General features: G+C 31.6%; 2 protein-coding genes across 8 annotated transcripts; one reads left to right on the forward strand and one right to left on the reverse strand.

Annotated features, from left to right (window-relative positions):
* The first annotated feature begins 3,845 nt into the window (after positions 1-3,845).
* Positions 3,846-7,359, forward strand: LOC106672288 (cyclin-dependent kinase 2-like). Its single transcript, XM_014403598.2, has 5 exons — positions 3,846-3,961; positions 6,235-6,433; positions 6,498-6,770; positions 6,830-7,033; positions 7,100-7,359. Exons 1-5 carry the CDS (start codon positions 3,846-3,848, stop codon positions 7,196-7,198), a joined length of 891 nt encoding a protein of 296 aa, XP_014259084.1. The 3' UTR covers positions 7,199-7,359.
* Positions 7,360-8,572: 1,213 nt separating this feature from the next.
* Positions 8,573-24,018, reverse strand: LOC106672236 (microtubule-associated protein tau-like). Of its 7 annotated transcripts, XM_014403508.1 has the most exons (11): positions 23,887-24,018; positions 21,091-22,057; positions 20,950-21,014; positions 18,436-18,589; positions 17,050-17,580; positions 15,529-15,734; positions 15,281-15,466; positions 14,579-14,614; positions 12,972-13,133; positions 10,420-10,511; positions 9,969-10,057 (listed from the first exon to the last, which is right to left on the reverse strand). In XM_014403508.1, exons 1-10 carry the CDS (start codon positions 23,977-23,979, stop codon positions 10,449-10,451), a joined length of 2,463 nt encoding a protein of 820 aa, XP_014258994.1. In that variant the 5' UTR covers positions 23,980-24,018; the 3' UTR covers positions 9,969-10,057; positions 10,420-10,448. The 7 variants fall into 7 exon arrangements, with proteins under 7 accessions (XP_014258991.1, XP_014258992.1, XP_014258993.1 ...); XM_014403505.2 differs by lacking the exon at positions 10,420-10,511 and having other exon boundaries at positions 8,573-10,057; XM_014403511.1 differs by lacking the exons at positions 9,969-10,057; positions 10,420-10,511 and adding an exon at positions 10,647-11,827.
* Between the last annotated feature and the right edge of the window lie 2,756 nt (positions 24,019-26,774).

Here is a 26,774-nt window from a genome sequence, read left to right on the forward strand (position 1 = left end):
GTCTGAAGGAGGCAATTCGTCCTCACTAATGAGGAATTAGCAAAAACATCAAATTCTGGCTTTCTTGCTTAAATGCAAAACTTAATTGACAAAGGGTACTTCAGAGGGACATTGTTACAAGTACATACAAAAATAATATTACAGTAATTAGCTGCAATCTTGTATTTTGTAAAATAAAATTAAAATTACAATTGTGCTTTTATTATGGATATTTCTTCTATTGTAAAGTCTTTGTTTAATTAATTATATTAGCAAAATATTTAGTAACAAACACACTTATTATACGATTTGACTACAGCAGTTTTTTGATTGTCAACATTCAAACATAATCGCATAAAAAGGGAAAACATAAATTGAAAAAAGAAATACACAATAATTTATATATTTTAAGCTAAAATTTTAAAATAAAGGATAAAATTTGTTTATATTATGCTAAAAGCAAGAGTGGTTTACTACGCTACATTATGAGAATAAAGGAATTATTAGAGATTTAATATGGAGAACTCTAGTTTTCAGTGAAGTGAAAAAGCTAAGGCATCAAAGAGAATGGAGGCTTGAGTAGACCTTTTTATTAACAGAGCTCACATTCATGCCATGTAAGCTTGGAGTTGAAAATAATGCCGCAATTTTTAACCTTAGGGCAAAAATTAATATGAGGATATGATAGGCAATCAGTTTATTGGAAATTAATAAGGACTGGGATTTGTTAGGGTTTAAAAGAATGTCGTTATTTCTTGTCATTTGGTTGAGAGAATGAAGATCACGGTTGAGTAGAAAGATAGCTTCAGAGATGTTACTTGTAAGACTGAATGTAAAGCTGAGTGTCATCAGCATAAAGATGAATTTGGGGGAACTAATGGAAGATGTTTTAAACATGGATAAGAGTAAAGGTCCGATAATGGAGCCTTGGGGTACTACAGCTGAAATGGAGAGAGAAGAGGAGGTAGAATTTGAAACTTTAACTCTCTGAATTTTGACAAACAGGAAGAGATAATATAAGTAGCAGTAGAAGAAAAACCAAAAAAAGGCGTAAGTTTACAAATAAGCAAATTATGATAAAACTTTTCTACAATGATACAATCACTGAGATAGATATAATTTTGTAAATCTTAAGATCATTAGCCAGCAAAGAGTCCTGACAGACAGTGATAGCATCACAGACATCATTAAAGGTAAAAGGATAATAAAAATGGTATGAGCCAAGGGGCCTGAATGAAAACCCTGACGTACCCCCTGAGCTTATCAAAACCGGATCAGAGAGCGCATCCTGTAAAAGGACGGAAAAGGAGTGAACGAAAACAAAAGCTACTGAACAGGTTTTGGTTAAAGTTTCACACTTTGCTTTTGTTAGTGCAGGGTGGGTTTAGAAACTATAACATGGTCATATAACAAATAATGGACATCAGGATTTAGAAAAAAGAGAAATGACATTTTTTATTTTAAGCTATTTTCTTACTTTACATATTGTTTAATAACTTAAGTAATTTTTGCTTTTGTTTTCTTATGTTTGGCTTATATTGTTATATTGAATATTTCTATATTTAAACATTTTTTGTAAATTGGATTAATTCCATAAAATATATTATTATATAATTTATTTAACTTGCACTTCTGTACATTATGTATGTATATGTATATATTTCCATATTTAACTTTTATTATTTCTAATTATAATTTTTACTAAACATAATTCATCTAAATATGTACAAAATATTATTATTTAAATTAATCAACATATTTTTATGTAATTGCTGTCCAATATTATTTATGTAATATTTTAAAATATTATTTTACAATGAAAAAAACCAGAAAAAAACAATGATAAATGTGATCTTTTTATAGGTATGTTTATATGAAACATTCTTTTGAGCTATTTTCTTACTTTACATATTAACACATAAGTAATTTTTTCCTTTGTTTTTTATTTTTGCTTTTATATTGTATATTTCTATATTTAAACATTTTTTGTAAATTGGATTAATTCCATAAAATATATTATTATATAATTTATTTAACTTGCACTTCTGTACATTATATTTGTGTATGTATATATTTCCATATTTAACTTATATGATTTCTAATTATAATTTTCACTAAATATAATTCATCTAGATATGTACAAAATACTATTATTTAACTTAATCATCGTATTTTTATGTAATTGCTTTCCAATATTATTTATGTAATATTTTAAAATATTATTTTACATATTACAATTAATTAAAGTTTTTAGTTGAGATAAAAAAGTCAATGGCACGAGCGGGATTCGGTTGACTTTTTTATCTCAACTAAAAACCTTAATCAATTGTAATATATAAATTGGTCAAGCGGACCTCAAAATTAGTGAATTGAAAATTATTTTACAATTAAAATTAAACAAAAACAATGATAAATGTGATATTTTTATAGGTACATTTATATGACACATTCTTTTAAGCTATTTTCTTACTCTACATATTAACACTAAAGTAATTTTTTTTTTGCTTTTATAAAAAAATTGCTTTATGCTTTTATAAAAAAATTGCTTTATGCTTTTATATATTTCTATATTTAAACATTTTTTGTAAATTGGATTAATTCTGTAAAATTTATTATTATTTATTATCCTGCTGGCAACGCCGGGTTATAAAGCTAGTCAATATAATAGTTCATGCATAGTTTTCAAAATAATTGGTTATGTTATATACATGTTTCTTTATAAATAATCATGTTTTTAGTTGTTGATTGGACTTAGCAAGTTATGCTTAAACATCGTAATGTGCTGCTCATTGTTAGTCCCCTTTATGCTTTCACGGAAAAGTTGCAATTTCGCAGTAAAAGTTTAATTTCTTGCTTTTAAGAAAGATTTTCGCTTTTCTTTGAAATTAGATTAGATTATTAAATCATATTGGAGCCGGCCATTTTACGACATGCACACTGTGACCATTCTATTGTGCATCTCCATACTTTTTTTTTCATCTAGAACTCCTCACTAAGCTTAAAGCTTTTTACTAGGCCCCAAAGCTTTTTCAAGATGTGTTGTTCAAGCCTTGGATTTTTTCCCCTCTGAGTCTATACATATGCCTCTGTCTGCAGAGTCCAGTCAGCAGTCCAACTATTTTCTTGTCCTAGCAAGTCTTAAAGATTTAGTAGTTCTGTTTTTGGTTTCTGCGATGGTCTTTTCCATTAAACAGAGGACTTATTTTTCATCCATTGTCTAATGGATCCGAGTTTTTGGTAGTTTGATAAGCCAGAAAAGGTTTCAGGGCTAATAAGTCCTCATCAAACTTGGCTTCTTGGGAATTTATTTGGGCAAAAATAAGTTCACCGATTCACCAGACTATTTAAACGTCACATCGTTCTTAGGTGAGTTAATAATTTTTTAATTGTGTAATTGTTTTAAAATAATTTAAGCCAGATAATTCGTTATTTAAACTAAACTATTTGTTTATAAGCGGATGGCATTAGTTTAAATAAAGTTGAAAAGCTGGGTTTTAAGTGTTTTGGTGATTTTTTATGTTGCCGTTTTGAGTGGGATTTATGATAAAATAATCCTTTTTTAAAATATTTTTGTGAATATAAATATATTTATCCAATTGATTTTTAGTTTAGGTAAAAATTGTTTTAAACCCCTCTGGAAAGTTCAATCGGTGGTAGATCTTCCGTGAGAGGGTGTGCGGGGGCGGCCGTCGGGGCTGCCCGCCAATCGGCGGCTCGGCGGTACGCGGGAGGCGGGAAACACCTCGGATTAACCTCCTCACCCTGTCGCGAGGGGTTGTTTTCCGATTTCCTTCGTTTCCAGTCGGAATCCAGCCGGTCCCGATCACCCCTCGACTTTCTGGACGCCTAGGGAGGATTTTCCGGACATGGAAAATTATAACAAGTTGGAGAAAATTGGCGAAGGGACTTACGGAGTCGTCTACAAGGCGATCAACGTCGTCACCAAGGAAATTGTCGCACTCAAGAAAATAAGGATAGACGGGTATTTCATTCCTATTTACTTTACGCTTATCTATTTCCATCCAATGTCTCCAACTAAGCGTATAAGTTTTTTTACTTTAAACTACTGAGCCCTTCGACCTTAAAATTCACTTTAAAAAAGAATTTAATTTTAATTTATCCCTATTATTTCCCCATTGATAACACAATTTAAGCCTAAATATCACAATTAAAGGCTAAAATCAAAGAATACGTATGGCTTGTTGAGTTAATATTTATATTTGCCTGTTTGCTTTTTTAAATTCTTCATAATTTATTCTTCTCTAAAAATGACATTTATTAGTGGAAAATTTGAAGAAAATATTTATATGATTAATTTTTCTTTTCGTATTGTATGATTCAATGGAACATGTCCATCAACCCTTAAATTCACCGTAGAAAGTATTCAATTTCAGTGTATATTAATTATTTACCCCAGGAATAACACATAATTTATTAATCATTTATGTAGCAAAGAATAAGTATGGTTTATGGTGGTAATATTTATATTTGCCAGAGTTTGCTCGTTGGCTGAATATTACACTTATTTACCCTAAAAATGATTTTCAGGGCTAATTTTCAGTTATATGTTGATAGACATTCAGTTTAAAAATACAAATATAAAAAAAAGAGTGTAATTTAGCATATGAACACACTCAAGAATACCTAAACATTAAACAGATAAACCACTCTCATTTTTAGTATAAATAAGTGTGAAATTCTGTCAAAGAGCAAACTCAGGCAAATATAAATATTACCACCATAAACAATTCTTATTCTTTGCAACATAAAAATGAATAATAAATTATGTTCTATTCCTGGGGTAAATAATTAATATACACTGAAATTGAATACTTTTTACGGCGAATTTAAGGGTTGATGGACATGTTCCATTGAATCATACAATATCAAAAAAGCAAAATTAATCATATAAATATTTCCTTAAAATTTTCCATTAATTGATGTCATTTTTAGGGTAAATAAGTGTAAAACTCAACCAATGAGCAAACTCTGGCAAATATAAATATTACCACCATAAACCATACTTATTCTTTGCAACATAAAAATGAATAATAAATTATGTGTTATTACTGGGGTAAATAATTAATATACACTGAAATTGAATACTTTCTATGGTGAATTTAAGGGTTGATGGACATGTTAACATTTAAATTTATATCAATTATTTACACCAATATTAACAAATTTTAAGCGTGTATATCAAAATAAAGGCTAAAATTTGTTTACATATATCTAAAAATTTGTGGTTTATTGTTTTATTATATTTAGGTTTGCCTAAACTGAATCTTCCCATCTACGGTATTGTAAATCATGAGAAATGTTCAATTTAACTTTTATTTATCCTCAAAATGACATTTATTGTTGAAAATTTGAAGGAAATACTTATATGATTAATTTATTTTTCGTATTGTGTGCTTCAGTGGAACATGTCCATCAACCCTTAAATAATAATTTTGTAAGGGTTTTGGAGGCTGCATTTTTGGATAAGGAATGTGGGAAAAAAGTAGATAGATGTTGAGGACATTTATTTAATTTAATTTTAAATAGCTATTCTAAAACTAAATTTATAAGTGCTTTAGAATGTTAAGGTTGCTGAAGAATAATAACACATTTTAAACTAAAATATTACAATCAAAGGCTAAAATTGATTTTTACATAATAAAAAAGTAAGAGTGATTTATTGTTGTAATATTCAGGTTTGCCTAAATTTGCTCTTTGGCAAAATTTCCATCTTTTTACACTAAAAATGACATTTAGTGTGAAAGGGAATGGCAAAGGTGATATGATTTTTTAAAAATTTGTTTGATTAAACTGAACATGTCCATCAACCCTAAAATTCGCCCTAAAACTATTCATTTTCAGTTTATGTGAATTACTTATCCCATTACTAACACAACACATTTTTTCCAATCTATGGAACTGGAAGTGCTTATTTAACAAGTTTTTTTTTGAGGTATAAAAGGCTCGTATAGTTAAATTATCACCGTAGTTGTGCCATTTACCTTGTCTTTGATATTTTGTTTTGCACTCTAAAGGGGGATATGGAGGGTTTTAACTCATTGAAAGTCTCAGCAATATTGACCTTAGAATTCCTTGTAATTCTGGAGTCAACATATCAACCATAAAGTCTACAATAAAAATAATTTAATTTCAATCTTATTATTTGTTCTATTTTGTAAATTTGTGTTTTTAAACATAACACTGAAAATGGCCATAGACAGGCTAGTTGAAATTTTAATTTTTGGAATGTTCTAGAGATTCTGAAGGTATCCCGTCTACATCGCTTCGTGAAATCTCTTTACTTAAAGAGATTAGGCATGATAAAATTGTAGCTCTTTTAGATATCCTATGTGGTGAAGATAACAGTCTTTTTATGTGTTTTGAATACATGGATGAGGATCTCAAAACTTTTATGGATGACAGGAAGAAAAAGCTCCCTTTGTGCCTTGTTAAAGTGAGAGAAGCATTGTTTCCCCATCCCACCCCAAAAGACTGACTATGAATTTCATGTTTTGCAGAGCTTCTTGTACCAGATGCTTGAAGCAATAGCGTATTGCCATTCAAAAGGCATTGTTCACAGGGACCTAAAACCACAAAATCTTCTAGTCAATAAAAGAGGTTGTGTTAAATTGGCCGATTTTGGTTTGGCAAGGCATTTTAGCGCTCCTCTTAGGCCTTACACACATGAAATAGTCACTCTGTGGTATAGAGCACCTGAAATCCTCCTCGGGACGAAGTGCTACACTGCTACTGTCGATGTATGGAGCCTTGGGTGTATTTTCGCTGAACTGGTATGGTAAAGTTGTATTAAATTCAATATAGATTTTCTAGTTATTTTTTCTAATTTCAGATCACGCTAAAACCTCTTTTCCCGGGCGATTCGGAAATCGACCAGTTGTTTAGAATATTTCGGACGTTAGGTACACCCAATGAAGAAGTCTGGCCTGGTGTGACCAAATTGCCAGACTATAAACCCCTTTTTCCTCAGTGGGAGTCACAAACAGTCGACGACTACGTATGCCAGCTAGATAAACTGCCTAAACATCTTCTTGAGGTATTTTTTTATTGTTCAACTTTCCTTTAGGCTTACATGTAACATAAAAAACAAAAATATTTTCAGAGATTAATCACTTATGATCCAAGTAAGAGGATATCAGCCAAGAGAGCGCTGAAGCATAAATTTTTCAAAGATGTACAACTAGTCTCTCCTACACTGTGATTCGGATTAATGTACAATAACATTACTTTTACTATTCTATATACAAAAAAATGATGTGCCTTGATTGTCAAAAATAATGATTTGATTTCATATTATAAAATTTAAATGTGAGACTGGTACGTGTAAGAAAATTGTATATATTTTTGTAATATACTGAATTTGAGCAAAATAATATTTTCATTGTTATGAAAAGTACAGTTTAAACTGCTGTTATGAAGTGAAATTGTATTAATTTTTTCCAATTGCAGTTTCTATTTCATAGTATCTGTTAGCAATTGTAAAATAACTTTAAATTTTTTTATATTGCTACTTATCGTCTTATGCATTTATATTTATTTTAATTTTAAGGAATCACATGTCTTTTTTTTTCTCCCTTGCTTATAGTTAAAAAAATACAAAAAATCCAATTGTCTCTATAATTTTTTGAAATGTGTATCCATTTGATTTATCAGCTAATTTGCAAATTTTTGACATGAACTTTTTATATATTTCAAACAGTTATTGTTACATTGTTTCTCCTTTCCTTTATATTTAGATATTTTTTACTCCTAGGTTTAGTTTTTTTGTGGATCTCAGATAAAATAAATATATTTTGAAAATAAAAACTTTACAATTTCTTTCCTTCGATGGCTTTTGGAGGTAATTTTTCACTGCACAATTTTAAAAACCTGTAGGGGTGTCAGTGGGCACAAAAGTTAAGGTGTTGACATGTCCCAGGTATGGTTTGTTTTCCCAAAATATTGGCACCCTGGGGGGGGGAGTAGGATTAAGAAACAGCTTCATAGCACAATGAAAATTATTCTAATATAGTTAGCAGCAAATATAAAAATTATATTGAAACAAAATTTTTACAATTTAATATGTAAATGTTGCAATGATTGATTTATTACTTTTATTGGGTTTAAAGTAAGTCTATAGTGTAGATGGTAAATTCAATGCAAATTTAAGGCAATTGTAAACACATTAGTCAACAACGTATGAATCATTTTGTTGCCATCTTCCATATAATTTAATAATTCTGTCCTAGAACTTCTCTGGTTTTTGCGCGAAGAACTTGATGTGTTTTTTGCTCTCCTCAAGTGAAGTAAAAAAAAAAGCTCAAAAAGCACCTCTCAATTCAACCATATGCACATTACCATCTTGTGATATAAGCTGCCTTTTGGGGTTATTGGTGGTGGGTCAATTCCCAGTTTAATATTATTTATTTATTTTTAATATTAGTAGTGGTTTGTGACAACAGAGGTCATATCAATCCCAGGGACCCGTGAATGCTGGAAATTATAATGAACAAAAAAGGATAATTTTATTTATCTAGGTTTAACATGAATAATAATTGAAACACAATATGCATACATTTTTTAAAATATTATATTTGTCAAAACAAATATTTGCATTGTCTATTACCACATTTTGTAAAACTAAACTATAATTTTTTTTTTTTAAATCCACTATTTGAATTTAATTTTTTTTTTAGTGTATAATATACGGTATTTTAAGAAAGATACCAAAAGTAGAAACAGATTTTTGTTGGCAATGTCTCATCTGAGGTTGCTCGGATGACAAAGCTTAAAAATCTGTTCCCCGTACGAGAACAGATCAAAGCTAACCTCATTTCTCACCACTAATTGAACTCCTTTAAAAATTATATAGCTTATATTTTTTTACAATTTTGTAGGAATTGAGATTTCTCTTTCTTACCCCACTTTGGATACATTATATATACATCCTGACATTGAACCAACAAACAAATAATAGGAAGACAAACCAAAAAATGTATACAATGATCATTTAAATTAATTGATTTACAAAAATATATTGTGCTAGAAAAAGAAAACAAAAAGACGTTTTTTGTTTAAAATAACTATAACTAATTGTAAGACATAGCTAAGTGCAAAATAACAATGCTGTCCAGGAATTTATTTGGTTTCTTTTTGAGTAAGTCACCAGTGTTCGGTTTTTATTTCTATGTAATGTAGTGTGAAAAATCTATTATTTTAATGACATTTGTTAAACAAATGTATTTAAGTTTCCAATAATAGAAAACACCACTGGTAGTGAACCATTTCTTGAGGACATTTTAATTACATTTTTTTGGTTGTTCTGGTACACTAGAATTTGCCCGTACTTTTTAATAAAAATTACATCTGGCATATCAGCCTTAGCCGTTTATTACTTGATCCCTTCTTTGTTCTTGTGCAGTTCGACTGGGTTTTGCAGCTCTTTTTCCGTCTTCTCGATCAAAGACTTTTCAACAACGGATGGATAATCGTTCTTGTCCGTGGGTAAATTGGGCACTGAGGGCTTTGTAACTCCATTACTTTGGTTGGGGAGAGGTGAGTTTGGCCCTTTTATGCCGTTATTAATTGCACTATTTATCTGTGGTTGGGATATTAAGGGCGGTACGTTTTTGGAATTTATCTGAGCCTGTTGTACAGTTTCAGCAGGCTTCTCTGGGAAAATTTGAGTTTGGTTAGGTTTGTTTTCCTGATTGATAATCACTTTCTCAGCCGGTTTGTTTTCTTTCTTTTCATTAGGTATCACTGGTGCCATTCCTGGGGATGTCTCTTTTTGCTTATCGTCTATCACTTTTCCATTTGCGTTAGCGTCTTTTTGGCTTTCTAAATTACCTTGAGCCAGCGGTTGGCTGGGTTTTGACAGTGTGTCTTTTTTAACTTCGGTTTTCTTTTCTTGGGCTTTCTCTTGCAACTGATTTGAATTTTGGTCTATAGGCTTTCCGATTGGTTTTGAAATTTTTTCCGGCGATTCTTGTTTATTTTCAGATAAATTTTCACTTGTTCCTGATCTCGAATCGGACAATTTTTGTCTTGATGAAGATGAACTACTCCGTGACTTTTTCCCCTGAAAACACACATTTACAGATACCCTCACTTCAGAGACATTACGTTTAAAATGTGCTTAAAAATTAACACTAAACGTGTTATACTTTTTATCTACTTAACAATTGGTACTGTAATTGAAAATAAAATAAAGATTAAATATTAAAAAAAGTGTATGTTTTTCTATTGTACTTCTAAATGTGTAACAAAAATTTGAAACTCTCCTTTCCTTGTGCAAATAAATACAGCAAACATACAATTTGCACATTTATTTATTTTATTTTATTTTTTGACAAGGAAAAGAATTTTGTACATTTCAAAAAATTACAACTGTGTAGTAAGTAGCTATCAAACTAGTTTGCTACTGTTTCTACTTCAAAGTACTTGGGTTTTTATTCCGTTGATTGGTGTTTTCAATAATGTCTTGTGTTCTGTTGTGCCTGTCGGCGCATTAGTCTTTCTTGTCTGATCATTTCCTGAAAGGCGATTAGTTTGTTTTTATTTTATTGTTTGTACAGTTAAAAGAAACAAAAAAACAGGTTTTTGTTCTCTTTGCTTGTCAAAGTTTGGGTTGTGGGATGTAGAATAGAAAAAAAAATAGAGCCACATAATTGAATTTGTTATTGGCTATGGTTTATTTGTATAACAATTTTATAAAGGTATAAATCTAACGACATTCTGTCGCAAACATTTTTTTTTTCAGACAGCAGAAATAGACTTATTTTTATTTCTGTCTTTAACAATATAAACACACAGTAAAAATGGTTTAACTACATTATTTGCTACAATGTTCATGCATCATGCAGTATTACTGTGGTACATTGAACGCATTAAATAAAACTCATTTATTTACAAGCAAAAAAATACATAAAATACATAATTGTGGTGGACATCACTAATTACGGGCGAAAAACTTGCTTTTCGCATTGAAAAATCATTGTGAATCCTACTATGTATAAAAAAATACTGTTCAAAACTAATTTTTTTTTCTTGAATATAAAAATGTATATATTATGTATTTAATTATTGGATTTAGCAGTAAAGGATTAAAGTAATGAATAGACATTTTCAAAAATAGCAAAAATTTTGTTTTGACAAAAGTTAAAGGAAAAAACAATAGGCAATTTTTTCATGGTTGATACATAAATGCTTATCAGTTAGTTGCAATCTGTCCAAAAAGATCTTTTATTATTAAGTACAAATAAAGCTGACAATGTTAACAAACTTTTGGGTTGTACTTTATTTCTATTTGATATGTTATTTATATATGTAGTATTAATACGAATGAACAAGGACGTTTTAAAAGTGAACTTCAATGATAGCAGTATTGCTTTTTTATGATTGTAAGACTTGATTTTTTTAAAAATATTACTGCTCAACTTATAAAACAACAATTACAATTATTCATTAGACTAGTCAATAATTTCTGATAGCAGACATTGAAATACATATATAGATTAGAGTTAGTAATAAAATTGGAGTTAGTATCTTATAATTTTTTTTTTGTTAGAAATATATTTAAAAAAAATACAAATCATTTTGAAAGATAAAAAAGTTGTATTTGTTTACTAAATTTATATCACACATCAATAAAAAAAAAAACTTTTTGATTACAAAATAAGCGAAATATATTGTCAAATTTCTTTTTAAAGAAAACACATGGAATGAACTACGCCAATCGAATTCAATCAGGAAAGTTACAGGCAATCCTCGGGCAATTATAATGGGTATCGAAGGCTGGAGACGGATTGTCGAATTAACTCTCCGATGATTGCGAAAATTGCGGTGAACTCTGCTGCAAGAAGCAAAGCGTGATCAAAAAAGCCAAAAGTGCCAACTACAACATGTATTATGGTAGCAAACAAATAAAACAATAAAAATAAAATAAATTCATTCATTAATTTTTGTGTGGGAAGCTGCCTTTGAACACGGATACAGGGTTGTGGCTTTTAATTTTCATTCAACTGGTTTGTTTTGATAATTTTATGATTTATAAATTTGTAGAATTTTTTTAAAAATTATAAATTAATATTATTTTAAAAGAAGTTTCCATTCTTGTTTAAAATTAAGAAGTATACATTTATATTTTAAGCAATATCTCCTTCCAATCCAAATATGAAAACATTCAGCCACAAAGAAAGGTCAAGGAACAAAGGATAAATAAAAAAGGCATTAAAATGAATTAAAATAAAAATATATAACAATCTGAATATATAAAAAAACAAAAAAAACAATAAATGAAAAAAATAAATGAAATAATATTTCTGTGTGCCACTCTCTTCTCTTGTTTATTAATTTAAAGGGGTACATAATTAAATCAAGGCCTGGCAACTAAGGAAGACTTTATTTAAAAACATACACAAGCAGGTTTTTTGAATTAAAAAACTAATAAATATAAATAAATAAATAAATACAAAATTATTTGTGAGCACTACAGTACTACACGACAGTATTAACATGTTTGCTTGTGCCAACTAGACTTGACGTTTCTGAAAGTTCTAAAGTTTATCATTGACATATTTTGTTTATATGATGTACAATAGTCTGGAATTATTTATTTTATTGTAAGGAAAACATGGGAGGTGTATGAGAAAATATTGTGTTTTGTCAGTACTACCGATAAAAATGGTAGATTTGAGTCAATGTGTTTGTTTATAATCTGTAGTGACTTGTCCTAACATTGTGTTGAATCGATGCAGTCAGGAATAAGAGTCTGAAAATAATTAAAAATCTGATCAATTTTCTTAAAAAGTTGTAAGTTGAAAGCGACAAAAAATGCTGAGCCTCTTTATTACATAATTTTTAAAACAATTAAAAAATACTGAAAATTAATTAAACATTTTAGATATAATTAAATCAATGCATCCAGTATTTTATTTTGATATGTATAAAGTTTGAATTAATGCATATTAAATCATGTAAATTTAACCACCAACCTGATGCGCAACAGCATGGACGTCACTGCTTGGGCCAGCCATTTGTTTCAAATATTCCTTATCGTCGAAGATTTTTATCTCACCGCCTCCAGGCTTGTATTTGACGTTATCCAATGATCCGATTTTGCTGGTCGCTTTTATCTCCAGTTTTTGATCCTCGATCTAAATGGGGGAATGGGGAAAAAATCAATTTTATACATATTTTTTGGCTGTGGAGAGCCTGCAAAGGGTAGGTCGCCTTTTGCAGGTGATTCTAGTGATTTACTGTGCAAATAAAGTCAATTTTTTAAACTAGCCAATATTTACAGCAGAACATTTATAATAAAATAGAAAGAATTATTTTTTTTTTTCAGAAATATTACCAGTGGCTAAAAGCGTAAATACTGTGATGTTACTTAAAGTTCTTTTTGTCCAGTTAAGATCTTTATTATAGTCAGATTTATAACAAATTCTAAACTGTTAAGAAGAATTTGATATTTTAAATATAAGTATTTGGTGGTTTGAAGTGATCCTTTGCCTTGTTCAAAGGTTTCTGATTATTTTTTACAATGTGCTCAAAACAATTTTTATCTGTGGGGACAAGAGAGCTGCAAGACAAGGTCAAAAGTTATTAAATATAAAATTTGTAAGAAATAAAATGTAGTAGTGCAAGAATTATTATTTTGTAATGTTATGCCCTCAAAAAGGTTCTTTTCTAGGTAGCAAATAAATTGTTGCAAGACAACAGAGGAAATGACACACAGACAGAGAAAATATGAGGAAAATATCAGGAATTAAGCAAACACCAAGTATTTTGGTAGTTGGTACGCATTTAAAATTTATTTAAAACAAATATAGTACATATCCAATTGTTATGCCAAATTTATGCAGAAAAGCGTTATATTTTTAGAAATCATGCTTTTACTTTTAAAATAAAAATCACCATGCTCCAACTTACCATTTTACGATAATAAATAACACCACATTGCTTGGGAAATTTCAGTGTCGTGTTTGAAAAAAAAGTAAATGTGTTCGAATGTAAAAAAAAAATAAAAAAATATATATATAGAGTAAAGAGTAGCTACCATGCTGTTTGTGTAATAATACCTGTTATGTTTTAAGATGTACTTTTTGGATTTTGTGTTTGTGAATAAACATTCAACATAATGCTGACAGGGATGCATAAACCGACAGAAGTGTAACACAGGGGCAACAACAATAATCAACATACGGAGGATTGAATTATAAAATACTTTATTATTATACATAAAGTATAAGCTTTGTCTAAATACTAGAAGACTTAAACCTACCAATTTAATATTGAACAGAATTCTCTATTAAAATAAAACTTACTTTTATTTTCATTATTATGAATAATTTAAAAAGCGAAACCAGAACAAAGTGCTTTATTGAACCTCTGGTTAGGAAGGATGTCAGTGCTCGACTGGGATAAAGGCTTGTGAAACTTATAGAAATCAAAATCATTAATCTATTACATTAATGTTATTTATATCTTAATCTAAAGGTAATTTCTCAGTTTTTTTTAAAAATTCTTTTGTATAATTTTAAGTTTGTCCAAATCCTTTGTAATTGTCGGGACTTCTGCATGTTGTTTATGTGATACTTACATTGTTCGGGTTTCCATCCTGCGATCCCTCTGAACTCTAAACAACAATGTATAAACACAATCACATGGCATTCCAAACTAAACATTCTTTGGTTATTAATTTAATGCAATAAAATAAAATAAAAAAAAGAAGAAAATGATAAATGATCGAAAGAAAAGAATTAAACAAAATAAAATCTCTTTTACCCTTGTTATTTTCACATAGCAATAATTATTTGCAAAATATAAAACATATTCTCTATAAATTTATTTTCAATTTTAGAGTTAGTAAAAACCGTATAACAAACATAAAAACAAAATAATATAATATTACAAGTGGAATTTCACACATAAAATATTATTATTATCGCCTTAAATTTTAAATAAATAACACACTTCATGTTAAAAAATAAATTAATAAATCCAAACACTTTCTAGTTTTTCAATTTGTCATAACTTTCATGCTTGTGCTGCTATATTAAAAAAAAATAATTGAAAACTTAGCTGCTTCTCTATGCAAAATTATTTAAAATCCTAAAATAAATATGATAAAAATTTTTGAAATATATTTTTTGAGATCTAAAAAGAAACAAAAATGATCATGCTCTTTGAATAATAAAAATATGTATATTGCCTAGATATGTATCATGCTAAATTTTTCACGTCCCCCACGAGTTTGTTGTTTTATTTATAATCAGTTTTAAGTATATGTACAAATTAATACCTTAACTATTCCACCACCTGGTGTGTGCTTTATGTTGTCCTTTGACCCGACTTTGGGTTTGGCTTTTTCTTTGAAGTCTAATTTTACCGACTCGATCTTCTTGTCGCCACCTCCTGGCTTGTGGCTGGCATTTTCTAAAGAGCCAATTTTCGATTTAGCATTCCACTGAAGTTTCACATTTTGAATCTGAAGAAGAAATTGAATTAAGAACTAAACCTGTCTACCCAGAAAAAAAGAAAAAAAATCACCTTTTTTTCGCCTCCACCTGGTGTGTACTGTTCATTCTTTGCTTCAATTTTTGGAGTTGCGCTGAAGTTTAATTTCCTATTTTCGATTTTTATGTTGCCCCCGCCGGGCCTGTGTTTCGCATTTTCGAGAGATCCAATTTTCGATTTAACACACTTGAGGTTTGGCGACGGAGCTGCACCGACTTGAACTTTGTTCATAGGGACTTCTGAAAAATTATCACCATAAGTGTTAACTATCGTCTATAGTTTTATTTTACTGTCCATTCCAGGTTCCTCTAAATTGTGTCCAATCTCTAAATGGCTTGCGCCAATGGTGCAACATAAATTAATTAACGTTTCAAGCTCCTATATGTCTCTCAGTATAATGAATTTTAAATAACTCAATAAAGCAGAAAGTTATTAAAAATGGAAATTAAAAATGTTTACACTATTTCTTAGTAAATAAATTCTTAATAAATAAATTAATTAAGCACATTTAAAGAAAATTTAAGAGAATAAACATATAAAAAACAGTTCTATTTGCTGGTTGGTCACTTGCTCGATGGGAATTAATTTACTAAAACTAACTTCATTGGCTACGATCCTGCAGGAAAAAAGGTAATGGTGTTTAGGTGTGCCTAGAAATATGAGTATTTTAATTTTCTAATTGAAGTAATTAATACAAATAAAGTAAAATAGTTTGTGTTTGAATGAATTTTTACTCTACTGCATTCATTACATAAATGCAAAATCCATATATTAAAAAAAAAAAAATTAAAAATGTAAACTTAAAAATGGCCATGCTGGTAATTTATTGAAGTAAGATAAATAACAGTTCATAATTATTTAGCTTCTGGTACGTTCAATTTTATTACTTGTTGATGTTTTAGTGATAATTAAAAACTTTCCTACAGCAGTTTTTATTGCAAAATCTAAAATGAAAAATGCTTAACATGTCATTTTTTTTTTTAATTTTAACCAACTTTAATGAAATGTGAACAACAAATAATTTTGCCAAATCGTTGTTGATTATTCCTTGGTTGGATTTTAGTCGGAAATTTGGGGCCCTTTGATATTGTAATAATGAATATTATCAAATCAAATAACATATAAAAATCTACAATATAAAAAGACTTATTGCTTGAAAACTCAATCAATTTGGAATAAAAACAAGCCTACCTTATTTTAGATTTATGTATCCACTACACATTTTCATAACAAGCCAGTAAAAAATATAAATATTGACGTGTTAAACATTTTATTTGAAATTGTGTGTTATAAGTAGATAAATGTGAAAAAACCTAAGAAAATATTCCATCACTACTCAAGTTTTTTGAGAAAAGAGGAAATAAAATATTTTATACCTTCTACATGTAAAAAATCTCTATTGAAAATTATTAGAAATTACCATTTCTTTATTCTATTGTTTATAAAAGATATTGATAATTAAATATTCAAATATGACTAGTAGTGCTCCTCTAGGAGTGCTTTTTAAGAATAAGTTCTTGTGTACTATTCCTAATGTCAGTGTTTGCCTCATACTTATTAAAGGAGTTTCTGGCAATGAATTTTGTAGCGAATCTTGCTTGATAATTGTAGGCTTTGGTGTCGCCGGTTTTGAAATTGGAGTGGCTGGTTTTAGGATTGGTGTGGCCGATTTTGGACTTTCCAGTTTTGAAGTTGTTTGAGTTGATACTTTTTCATTCACCGGTGTTGGCTTTGGAGTGGCTGGTTTTAGGATTGGTGTGGCCGGTTTTGGACTTTCTGGTTTTGAAGTTTTTGAAGTTGATACTTTTTCATTCGCCGGTGTTAGCTTTGGAGTCGCCGGCTTTGAAATTGGAGTGGCTGATTTTAGGGTAGGTGTGGCCGGTTTTGGGCTTTCCGGTTTTGAAGTTGATATTTTTTCATTCGCCGGTGTTGGCTTTGGAGATGGTTTGCTTTGTTCTCTTTGTTCTTCAGATTCAGTTTTCTTTAGTTCTTCCTGTTTTTTTGTGTCTTTTGGTTGCTCTTGAGCGAAATGGACTCTATTTTGTGTGTCGTTATTTGGGTCGGATGTTTTTTCAGTGTTTTCGTCTGGAATATTAAATTTTTGTTGGTTTACTCTGGAATGGTCAATATTAATATTGCTTGGTGTGTCTTTTAAAATGGCTGCAACTTTCTGTTTCTGTGGTTTTTTATTTTGTGGTTTAGCTAGATCAGTATGTGGTTTGGGGTTTTGTGCTTTAGGTGTGTGGGGTTTGTCTGATTCTTCTCCCTTGTGCTGTAAATGTATTTTTGGATTCTCACTTGTGTTGGGTTTGTTTGTATCTTCTTTGTTCTCAATAGGGTTTTGTTTTGTAGAAATTTCTTGTTTTATGGGATTTTCTGCAATGCTAAACTCATGTTTGCTCTGTAAATTTGTGTCTGTTGTTGTGTTTGACATGTATGATGGTGTCTCTTGTGACTCAATTTCAGGCAGAATTGGTGATTCCTTTAACTCCAGTTCATTAATTTCCTTATCCTGATCTGTATCATCTTGCTGAGTTTCTTGAAATTGTTCATCTGTTGTGTACAGTGTGTATTCCTTCTGATAGTAATCTGTGTCTGTGATTTCTTGTGTTTCTTGTATATCTGTGTATTGATATTGTGTGTCATACAGTTCTTGTTCGCCGTAGACTTCTGACCATTGCTTTTCATTATACTGTGTCATTTGTATTTCTAATATTTCCTCTGTGTACTGCTGATCGGAATCTGTGTTTTCTACATTATCAAATTGATTGTCCTGTTCATCTGTTGTGTCATGTTTAGTGTGTTCTGGAGACAATTCGGAAATATCTATATACAATAAAAATAATTCAGTACATTAAATTTTAATAAATTGAAAAATTGCATTTGATTTAAAAAAAAAAAAAAAAACACATTGTGAAAGATGTAATTTTAATGACTTACTTTTCTTCTCTGCTGTGCCAGGTGTGTCTGGAGTTTTTGGTGATATCTTACTAGGAGATTTCACTGGGGTTTGTACATTGCCTAATTTCTTTGGTGTTGCTGCTTTTGAGGGAGACTTTTTCGGTGACTCCTGGTTTCCGTTGACGACTGGTTCCTACGCAAACAAAATATGAGTTTTCTACTTATAATTTTGTAAATGTGGACATAAGAAACTAAACTATACATACAATTGTTGAAAATTTTTAATTAATAGTAGTTTAATATTATTTATGTACATATTTAAAATGGGAGGTAGACCAAAATCTATTATATTATTAATGCATTTATATCCATGTTCAATTTTACATTTTTTAATTTCAAATTTCTCAAACCAATCTAGTTCTCTCCCTTTGTTGAAACTATGTAACACTGTTGTATTTAAATTTGGATTGAAATTATGTTTTGTTTCTTTTAGATGGTTTTTAATTCTGAAACTTGGTTCGATTTAGGCAAGTGCTCTTTTACTCTTGTTTTTATTTCTCTACCTCTTTGTCCTATATTTTTAATATCACAATCACTACAATTCAGTAGGTAAACCCTGCTTTTTGCCAAGTTGTCTACCTTGTCTTTAGGTTTTGAGAGGATGTTTGTAAGTGAACCCGTACTTCTAAAAGCTATTCTAAAACCTTCTTGTTTAAAAATTTTACTAACTTTTTCCAATAATTCACCAATGTATGACAAACAATGGAAACCTAATGATTAATTTATGGTGGGGTGGCTGAGTCCTATTGTCGATTAATTTAAAGTTAATTTTTTATTCTTTTAACTAGCAACCTATCAATAAATATTTCTAGATACTCATTATTTTTTGCTAAGGTTTTAATAGTTTCTAATTCTTTTTTATAGTTAGCAGGTGTTAATGGAAGTTTTAACATAAGTCTATGAGCCAAATGAAACCAGCAGCCTTTTGGGACCATGGGTGGGAAGAATCCGCTGGTATCATGTATGTAGTTGTGGGTTTTCTATATACGACTATTTCTATTAGGTTGTTTATTATAGACAATTTGAGGTCTAAAAAGTTCAAACAACCATCTTTGTTAATTTCCAATGTAAAATTTATATTACGGTGTAGAGAATTAATTAGTTGGAGGAATTCTTTGAAATCCTCCAATGTTCCAGACCAAATACATAAAATGTCGTCTACATAGCGTTTACAAAAATGAGCAGATTTAATTAATTTGTTCTTTGATGATACAAATTAATTAAATTCTTCCTTTCAACCAATGGGGTGAAATTTAGGTAAAGTAATTCACCCCTGATTTTAAATAGCCAACACCAGATCCTTCAGGTTAATCAGCAGTTCATTCATGAATGAAAATAATTTACATTCAATGTCCAGCTGTTTATAGAAGGTGAACCTACAAGATTCTCTAGAACTGCTAGCGTAGCAAATACGAGCCGGATGCTTTAGCCTCTCAGCCACACTCCCAGATAAAGGAATATTAATACGTATTTTGAAAATAATGAACTGACCACATTTTTTTTTAGATATATTGATTTACACCATTTTATAAGTTTGGATGGTGTTGCTATTTCCACATTTAACAAAAACTCATGGGTGAATGGAATATGATAAATTTAATTATATCAAACTTGAACTCATTTTGTCATCATGATTAAAGAAAGTAGCAGCATCAGTGTGTTGGATCAGCAGAGAAGCTCTCGTGTTTCAAGAGAATGGTCGAGCCCTCAAAGGACCTGATTTGTTGAAGAAGGGCCATGCTCACCACCCGATTAAGGATAGACCATGTGTGATTATCATGCGGGCACTTTCTTTGGGGCCAAAGCTTGTGTCTGTTTCTGTCATGTAAAGAATGGTTGCTTGATGCGTCCCGCCCAATTGAAGGTGCCATTCCTAGGCTCCATATAGATTGCTTAGGAATGCCAGGAATATATGGATCCTCTGTTCCGAGAAATTCTTGGAGGAAACAGGGTTGTTTTATTGTATATGGTTCTGATATTTTGTGTTCCTAGTGTGTTTTGAGAGTGAATGTATTTATTGGTATGAATGTGTAGTGTGAGAGGGCCGATGGCAGAATATTAAGTACACCATCAATAAGGTGAGTTGTACAATAGGTGTAAAGATGATGGAAGAATATTGAGTATTCCACCACGCTAATAATTTTATTTATTGATCTATCTATACTTTGATCTGATCACACTAATAAATGTGCAATAAAAAAATATTTTCTTGAACTGAAAAATTGTAAATAATTTTTTATTGTACTTGTTATTTTGTTGTTACAAAGCACAGAGAAGAGTAGTAGTGGCCAAGGAAGTTTATTGTTTTTTAACAGGCAGTACAAATTCCATCATCATCATTGGTTTATATAGTATGTACGTATATATTCTTTTACTTATGTGGTAACACAAATAAGATGTTTATTGTTTGATTGTTTGTAATTGGGCACTTACCCAAAAGGTTTTTTTTAATAAATACAAATACAGATGCTAAGGAGAAATTATTATACTTACTTTTTTTGTTTGGTCATTCGCCACTTCTTTGACTTCACCGTTTGTATTTGCAACATCTTTTTCTCCTGCAAATAAAAGAAAATTTAGTTAGTATATGCATTCATGTACAAGCTTCACCCGCCATTTTTGGAGTTAAATTACCTCTTGGAGGTCCAGCGAGGTCAGTAGGACGTTTAGGCAAATTATCTGGTTCGTTTATAGTGACCGAAAGTTTTCTTTCCACGTCGGGATTGGGTTTCACAGGTTGGGGAGAAGGTTCAGGTGGGGGTGGCTGGGCGGCCGTGGGTTCTGGTCTAAGGGCTGCGGACTGAGGACGTGGTATATTCGGATTTACCGACGGAGGCCTGGACATTGGCAGCCCCTCTGTTTTCTGTTCGCCCTGTTCTGATAAACTTGAAAGGCTAGATTGACGCCCGGATTGTGGGCTTCTCATGGGGTACATGCCAGGTCCGGCGGGTGACTGGGGAGGTGTTCTGTTGGGTGGCCTCATTGGTGGGCCGCTACCTGGCCTGACACCCATTGGTCCGGGCATGGACATGGGCCGAGCACTTCCTGGACGGCTCTGAGCCGAACCTGTCATGACATCGTCATCGTCGTCCAAAGAACGACCCATCTGCGAAGCGCTGGGCGGTCGACCGGCTGACATTGGCCGGGGCATCCCGGGGACATTCTGGAATCCAGTTCTGGAGTCAGCCCTCTGGAGAAAAGGTGATCTAGGTGGAGGTGCACCACCAGGGCTGGGCGTCAAGGAACCTTCCTGAGTCTGCGGTCGAGACATCTGCCCGGGTGGCGGTCTCACCATCCCAGACGGAGGACGCATAACGCCATTAGGTTCTTGGACCCTCGGCCTGTCTTCAAGGTTCTGCATTCTCTGGATCTGGTGTTCGTGGCTAAATCGGAAATGTGGCTGGTCCGGTAATTTGGCTTTTAAGACAGACCAAGGGGACGCTCTTCTTATTCCCCCTTGCAATGGAAGCCTGTTCGGAGGTGGAGTGAACCCTCTTCCGAATTCCTGAGGCCTTTGCTGTCTTGGCCAGTTGAAGTGTGCGGGTGGTCTTGCTCGTTGCCCTTCTGGCTTCTGATGTTCCTGGATTTGTTCTCCACCGACCTAGCCAAAGAAAACATTTCAACCAACTTAGCAATGTGACGGAGAAAAAAAAGGGGCACTTCATGTCTGAAGGGCACAGTTTCGACCTTCACCATCTCAAATAATCTTACAAGAAATTATCAATCCAAAATAAAAAAGTTGCAAGAGGTTGAGTTTTTGCTTGTATTATAAAGTACCAATATTAAATTATGCTTAAATGTGTAAATATTTTAAAAACTGTGCTGGATTTTCTAACAAATTAGACTTTATCAGACCTAATATAATTTGTAGTTAATATTATACGAGTTTTTTCCCCTTAGGGGTCACTGGTGATCAGTCTCCTTTTTTTTCCACTGCGACCTAAAATTTCTTTTCTGGAATTGATCCTTTTTTATTTCCAAGTGTTGAAAAGTACACATCCCTTAAGGCCGTTTAGAACTTTCCATGGTTCCTCTTCTCTTATTTCTTTAGGCGTCCACTTCGGCTTTCCAGGCCAAAGCTTTGCAGTCACAAAGGACATACTTAGAAGTCAGCTGGTTTCTATCTTAGTTTTTACCATTTTTTGACGTAGTAATTGAATGGGAAATGGTAAGTATAAAGGCTTATTATTTTCCTTAATTCTTGCTTACTCAGAGAGGTAGATTTTTGTTTTCCTTTGGAGATGTTGAGGAAATTACTTGATTGTTTTGTACCTGGTGAATTTATCCATCATCTGGTCCATCCTTTTCCATCTAGTTCAGTTTGGCTTTTAGCATTCTTTACAGATGCCAATTTGTGGTTGTGGTCCAAATGGCATAAGGGATACTCTTGATTGTACTAGTTTGTCAGCCTGATGAATGCCTTTTTGCACCCTCATCGTAGTTACCTGATTACGTTCTCCCTAGAGCTGAATATACGTTATGCATTCTCAGACCAGCTTTCAGTAGAAAGTGGAGGAACCTAAAGCCTTCAGTGCTGAGAATATATCTGTGTATCTTTTGATCCTTTTTAAAATATTTCTTGTGAGATATGGGCCTAAAAGTTTTACTAGGACAAGTTTGCGCCTTTGATGCCTGCCCTAATTCATTTTAGATCCATCTGTATGCGATAACAAGGCTCTCCTATTAGTTTCAGAATTTCAAAATCATTATTTTTATTTGGAAGGGTCTGTCAAAGTTTTCTTTTAATGTCATTTTGTTGGATATTTTTGTAACCATTTAATTTATTTTTATCCTCTTTAGGATTTTTCTATGACTCTTTTAGGCTGTGCTTTATTTCATTTTGTTCTACCGTGTTTGTTCTTTTGTTTGCCATCCTCCGGATATATGTTGCAACTGTTGCAATTGCAGGGCCACTTCTATTGCTGAAGTAGGGCAAAATATGTTCTGTAATGTGATGACACATCAATATTTGTAATTTCTTTACTTGATCCTATGTCTACTTTACTAAGGGGTATCGTGCCCCAAATATCTATGGGATTTGCAGCACCATGCATGTGTTTCTATATGCTATGTTTCTTTTGAAATCTGTAGCTGAGAATTTAAATATAATTACAATTTTGCATTGTTTCGAGGAAGAATTTAGATGAACTTAAAAATTTATATGTTCTTTTTAATAAAGCAAAAAGCTCAACATCCACACTTTTTGACTTAAAACAAGACTGGTTTTATTTAATGCAAATACGAGATGGCCAAGGTGTAATCCGAGGAACATCATATCGGCCGAGGATTGATCTAATGCCAGGAAGACCGCTGATTCAACCGTCCTACCCTGACAACGCTTCCTTTCCCCAAAGTACAGAAAGTTGTACGTGAATACTTGTGACCCAGGAAAGAATACTACTTCGTGCTTTGTGCTCCTCTACGTCTTACCGTATCTCTATCGGCAATGCCCCTTGACGAGGACCCATCCTCATTTTGCCCGTTCACCAGGGACTGGTTCGTTCGTTGGGGTTCCGCAGCCATTTATTTATTTATTTATTATTATTGTTTATAATTTTTTTTTATATATTAAAAAATGAAAATATTTATTCTTCTCTTGTTAACTGTTTATTTTAGGTTTAATTAACATAATGTTTAAGGTATGCAGTTTTTAATTTTTCGTAGAAACTGTAGACAAAACACAAAACATTTAATACAGACTACACAAAATAGAGTTAGTTACATTTGAAAAATAAAATTTTTGTCAAAATATTTTTTTCCTTCAAAATAAGCCCACTTTGGTCATTTGATCGAAACAAATATTTTAATTTCATTTTAAATCATACACAACTATTCATTCAAAGCTGAGTGTCTTAGTAGGGCTTGTTCAAAAGTAATATATCTAAGTAAAAAAATAATTGTGATTTTAATTTTTATCTTTGATATGACCTCTATTTTTAATTAAGAATGTTGGCGGGCTTTGGCAGTGTGATAATGTATGATAATATTAATTTTCGGCAAGTAAATAGATTCCACATAAGATAAAATATGATTTGTATGCTGACAGCAAACCGATTTATTGATTTTTATAAGCTTACTTATTTTGTTATGGCTTTTTCGCTTAATTAATCAATGCAACATTTATTTTCTACTTTTGTTTATAAGAAATAATTTTAATGAGATAAATAGTTCGAGTTCCAAACAGGACTGGAACTATCTTATGATGTCTTTGGCTAACCAAAGTTTGGATGAGAATGTAGAAAGTTCCGGAAAATAAGTAGAAAGAAATGTTATTCCAGGGACTTTACCCGAGAACTGACGATTAGGAATAATAGTTGTTTTGAGTTCGGCCTGATGGAAGAAGTTTCTCCTTTTTTGAATTATTTTCTTCCTCTACCGCGCAAAATTTCTTTTGGTGCAATAATAATAAATAACCTTTTTGATCAATTTTATGGCCCAAAATTACATCTAAAATGATCTTGACTAAAAACTACACCAATAAAAAAAGAAAGGCGAATTTAAAACCAATGGCTTTAGCTATACAAATAGACGGTAATACAAGCTAGTTCTTTCTGTTTACAAAAGTACTTTATAAACCATTGTTAACTCCAAATAGAGTATGTTTTTTTTTCTTTTAAGTCTTAGTGATGAATTGGTATAAGTTAACTACAGATAAATTCTGATTATTTTTGGACTAGCTTATCCCAATCCTAACTTATTTATGAAATATTTATGTTCATTATGCTTGTTACCCGATTCAAACCCCAAAGATAGGCGCAACTCTGAATCCTGTTGATTAGGATACAGAGCCCCAGAAGTCTTGATCAGATCAAATCCCAATTAATTAAATTATAAAACAAATTAATTAAAACAGACTTATTAATTAAACGAAAATAATGATAATTAACATAAATTAAACTCATTTTTTCTTTTCTATAAACAATTAGAATTTTTTAAGTTGACCAAATAGGAATTTTATCTCTTACAAACTCTTTGTCAGACCATAAGGAAAACAAGGGTGGATCAAATCACTATTTGATTATAATCAACCCACGTGAACCATAACTTCCTCAGCACTATTTTTTAGGATCTAACACTTTTAGTCTCTCATGAACGAAGGTGCTGGAACCCTGGACTCTTTCCTAAAAGTGGGAATCCTTTCTTTAAGCACTGTAATAAAGTCTAAATCATAAAGTTGATAGTTTCATAATTCATAACAACTATGAAATAAATTGAAGTGTGACACATGTATATATTGAAGATTTTGTATACTCTGAGATATGGTGTGCATGGATGTAATTTCTTAGTGTGAAAATGAGATCCTGAGGAATGTTGAGTATTATGGGGCTGCGTGCGTGTGGGTGTCTGTGTGTGTGTGTGTGTGTGTGTGTGTGTGTGTGTGTGTGTGTGTGTGTGTGTGTGTGTGTGTGTGTGTGTGTGTGTGGATGTAATTTATTATCGTGAGTGAAGAGACTTCTTCCCCAATTACCCTCCTACAGGAATATTGAGTACGTTGGTGACATGGTTTCTTTAAGTTTAAACTGAGGTAATAAAGAAGTGAAACTTCTATTAAAATGTTGCGTTTACCTGTCTTTTTCTCTTTCTCGACTATTAAAACGGTATAGATTATATAGTTAAATATTTCTCTCAAATACATTCAGAGGAAGAGGGAGAGAGAGAGAGAGAGAGAGAGAGAGAGAGAGAGAGAGAGAGAGAGTGAGAGATCGCCATTACGGCGTTTCGCAATGCTAAACCTGCACGACCGAGCCGTCATCCGGGATTCCAATCTATCCGAAGCGCCTTGCTAAGAAGAAATCTGTACAATGCCCCCTCTTGAAGGGCTCGTTGCACCAACTTGGTTTAAACTCAGTTCAGTTCTGAACCGAGTTCAACTCAAAAATTGCGTTTTTCAATTTGTCTTAACCTGTCTGTTTTTAAGAGCGTGTTCTCACAATTCACCTTTTGATGTTTTTATTTACATGTTTCAATAAAAATGTATTAACTTTTGATTTGAAAACCAATTATCTTTCTTATACAATTCTAAGTTCTAATTGTCTTAATTTTGTTGTTCTAATCACGAATACTAAGTCCAGCAATTTTTGTTTCTTTTACGCAAGAAATTTAATTATTTTATAATCATCTACGCATATCTATTTATACTCATCAAGTCGTGTCATCATTAGGCCGAGAGGTTGATAAAATCATAAATTTTGTGCCAAAGACCTTAATTTTGCAATAACGGATCCGGTAATTTCCATTTCTTTGATAATAAAACTGAAGGATTTTCCTATCGTTTATCTGTATTTCTTATAAGCATATTGTATATATCGTTGATTCCA

The sequence above is a fragment of the Cimex lectularius genome, unplaced genomic scaffold (genome assembly GCF_000648675.2).
Source record: "Cimex lectularius strain Harlan isolate CLEC.00 unplaced genomic scaffold, Clec_2.1 scaffold17, whole genome shotgun sequence".
Taxonomy (NCBI): domain Eukaryota; kingdom Metazoa; phylum Arthropoda; class Insecta; order Hemiptera; family Cimicidae; genus Cimex; species Cimex lectularius.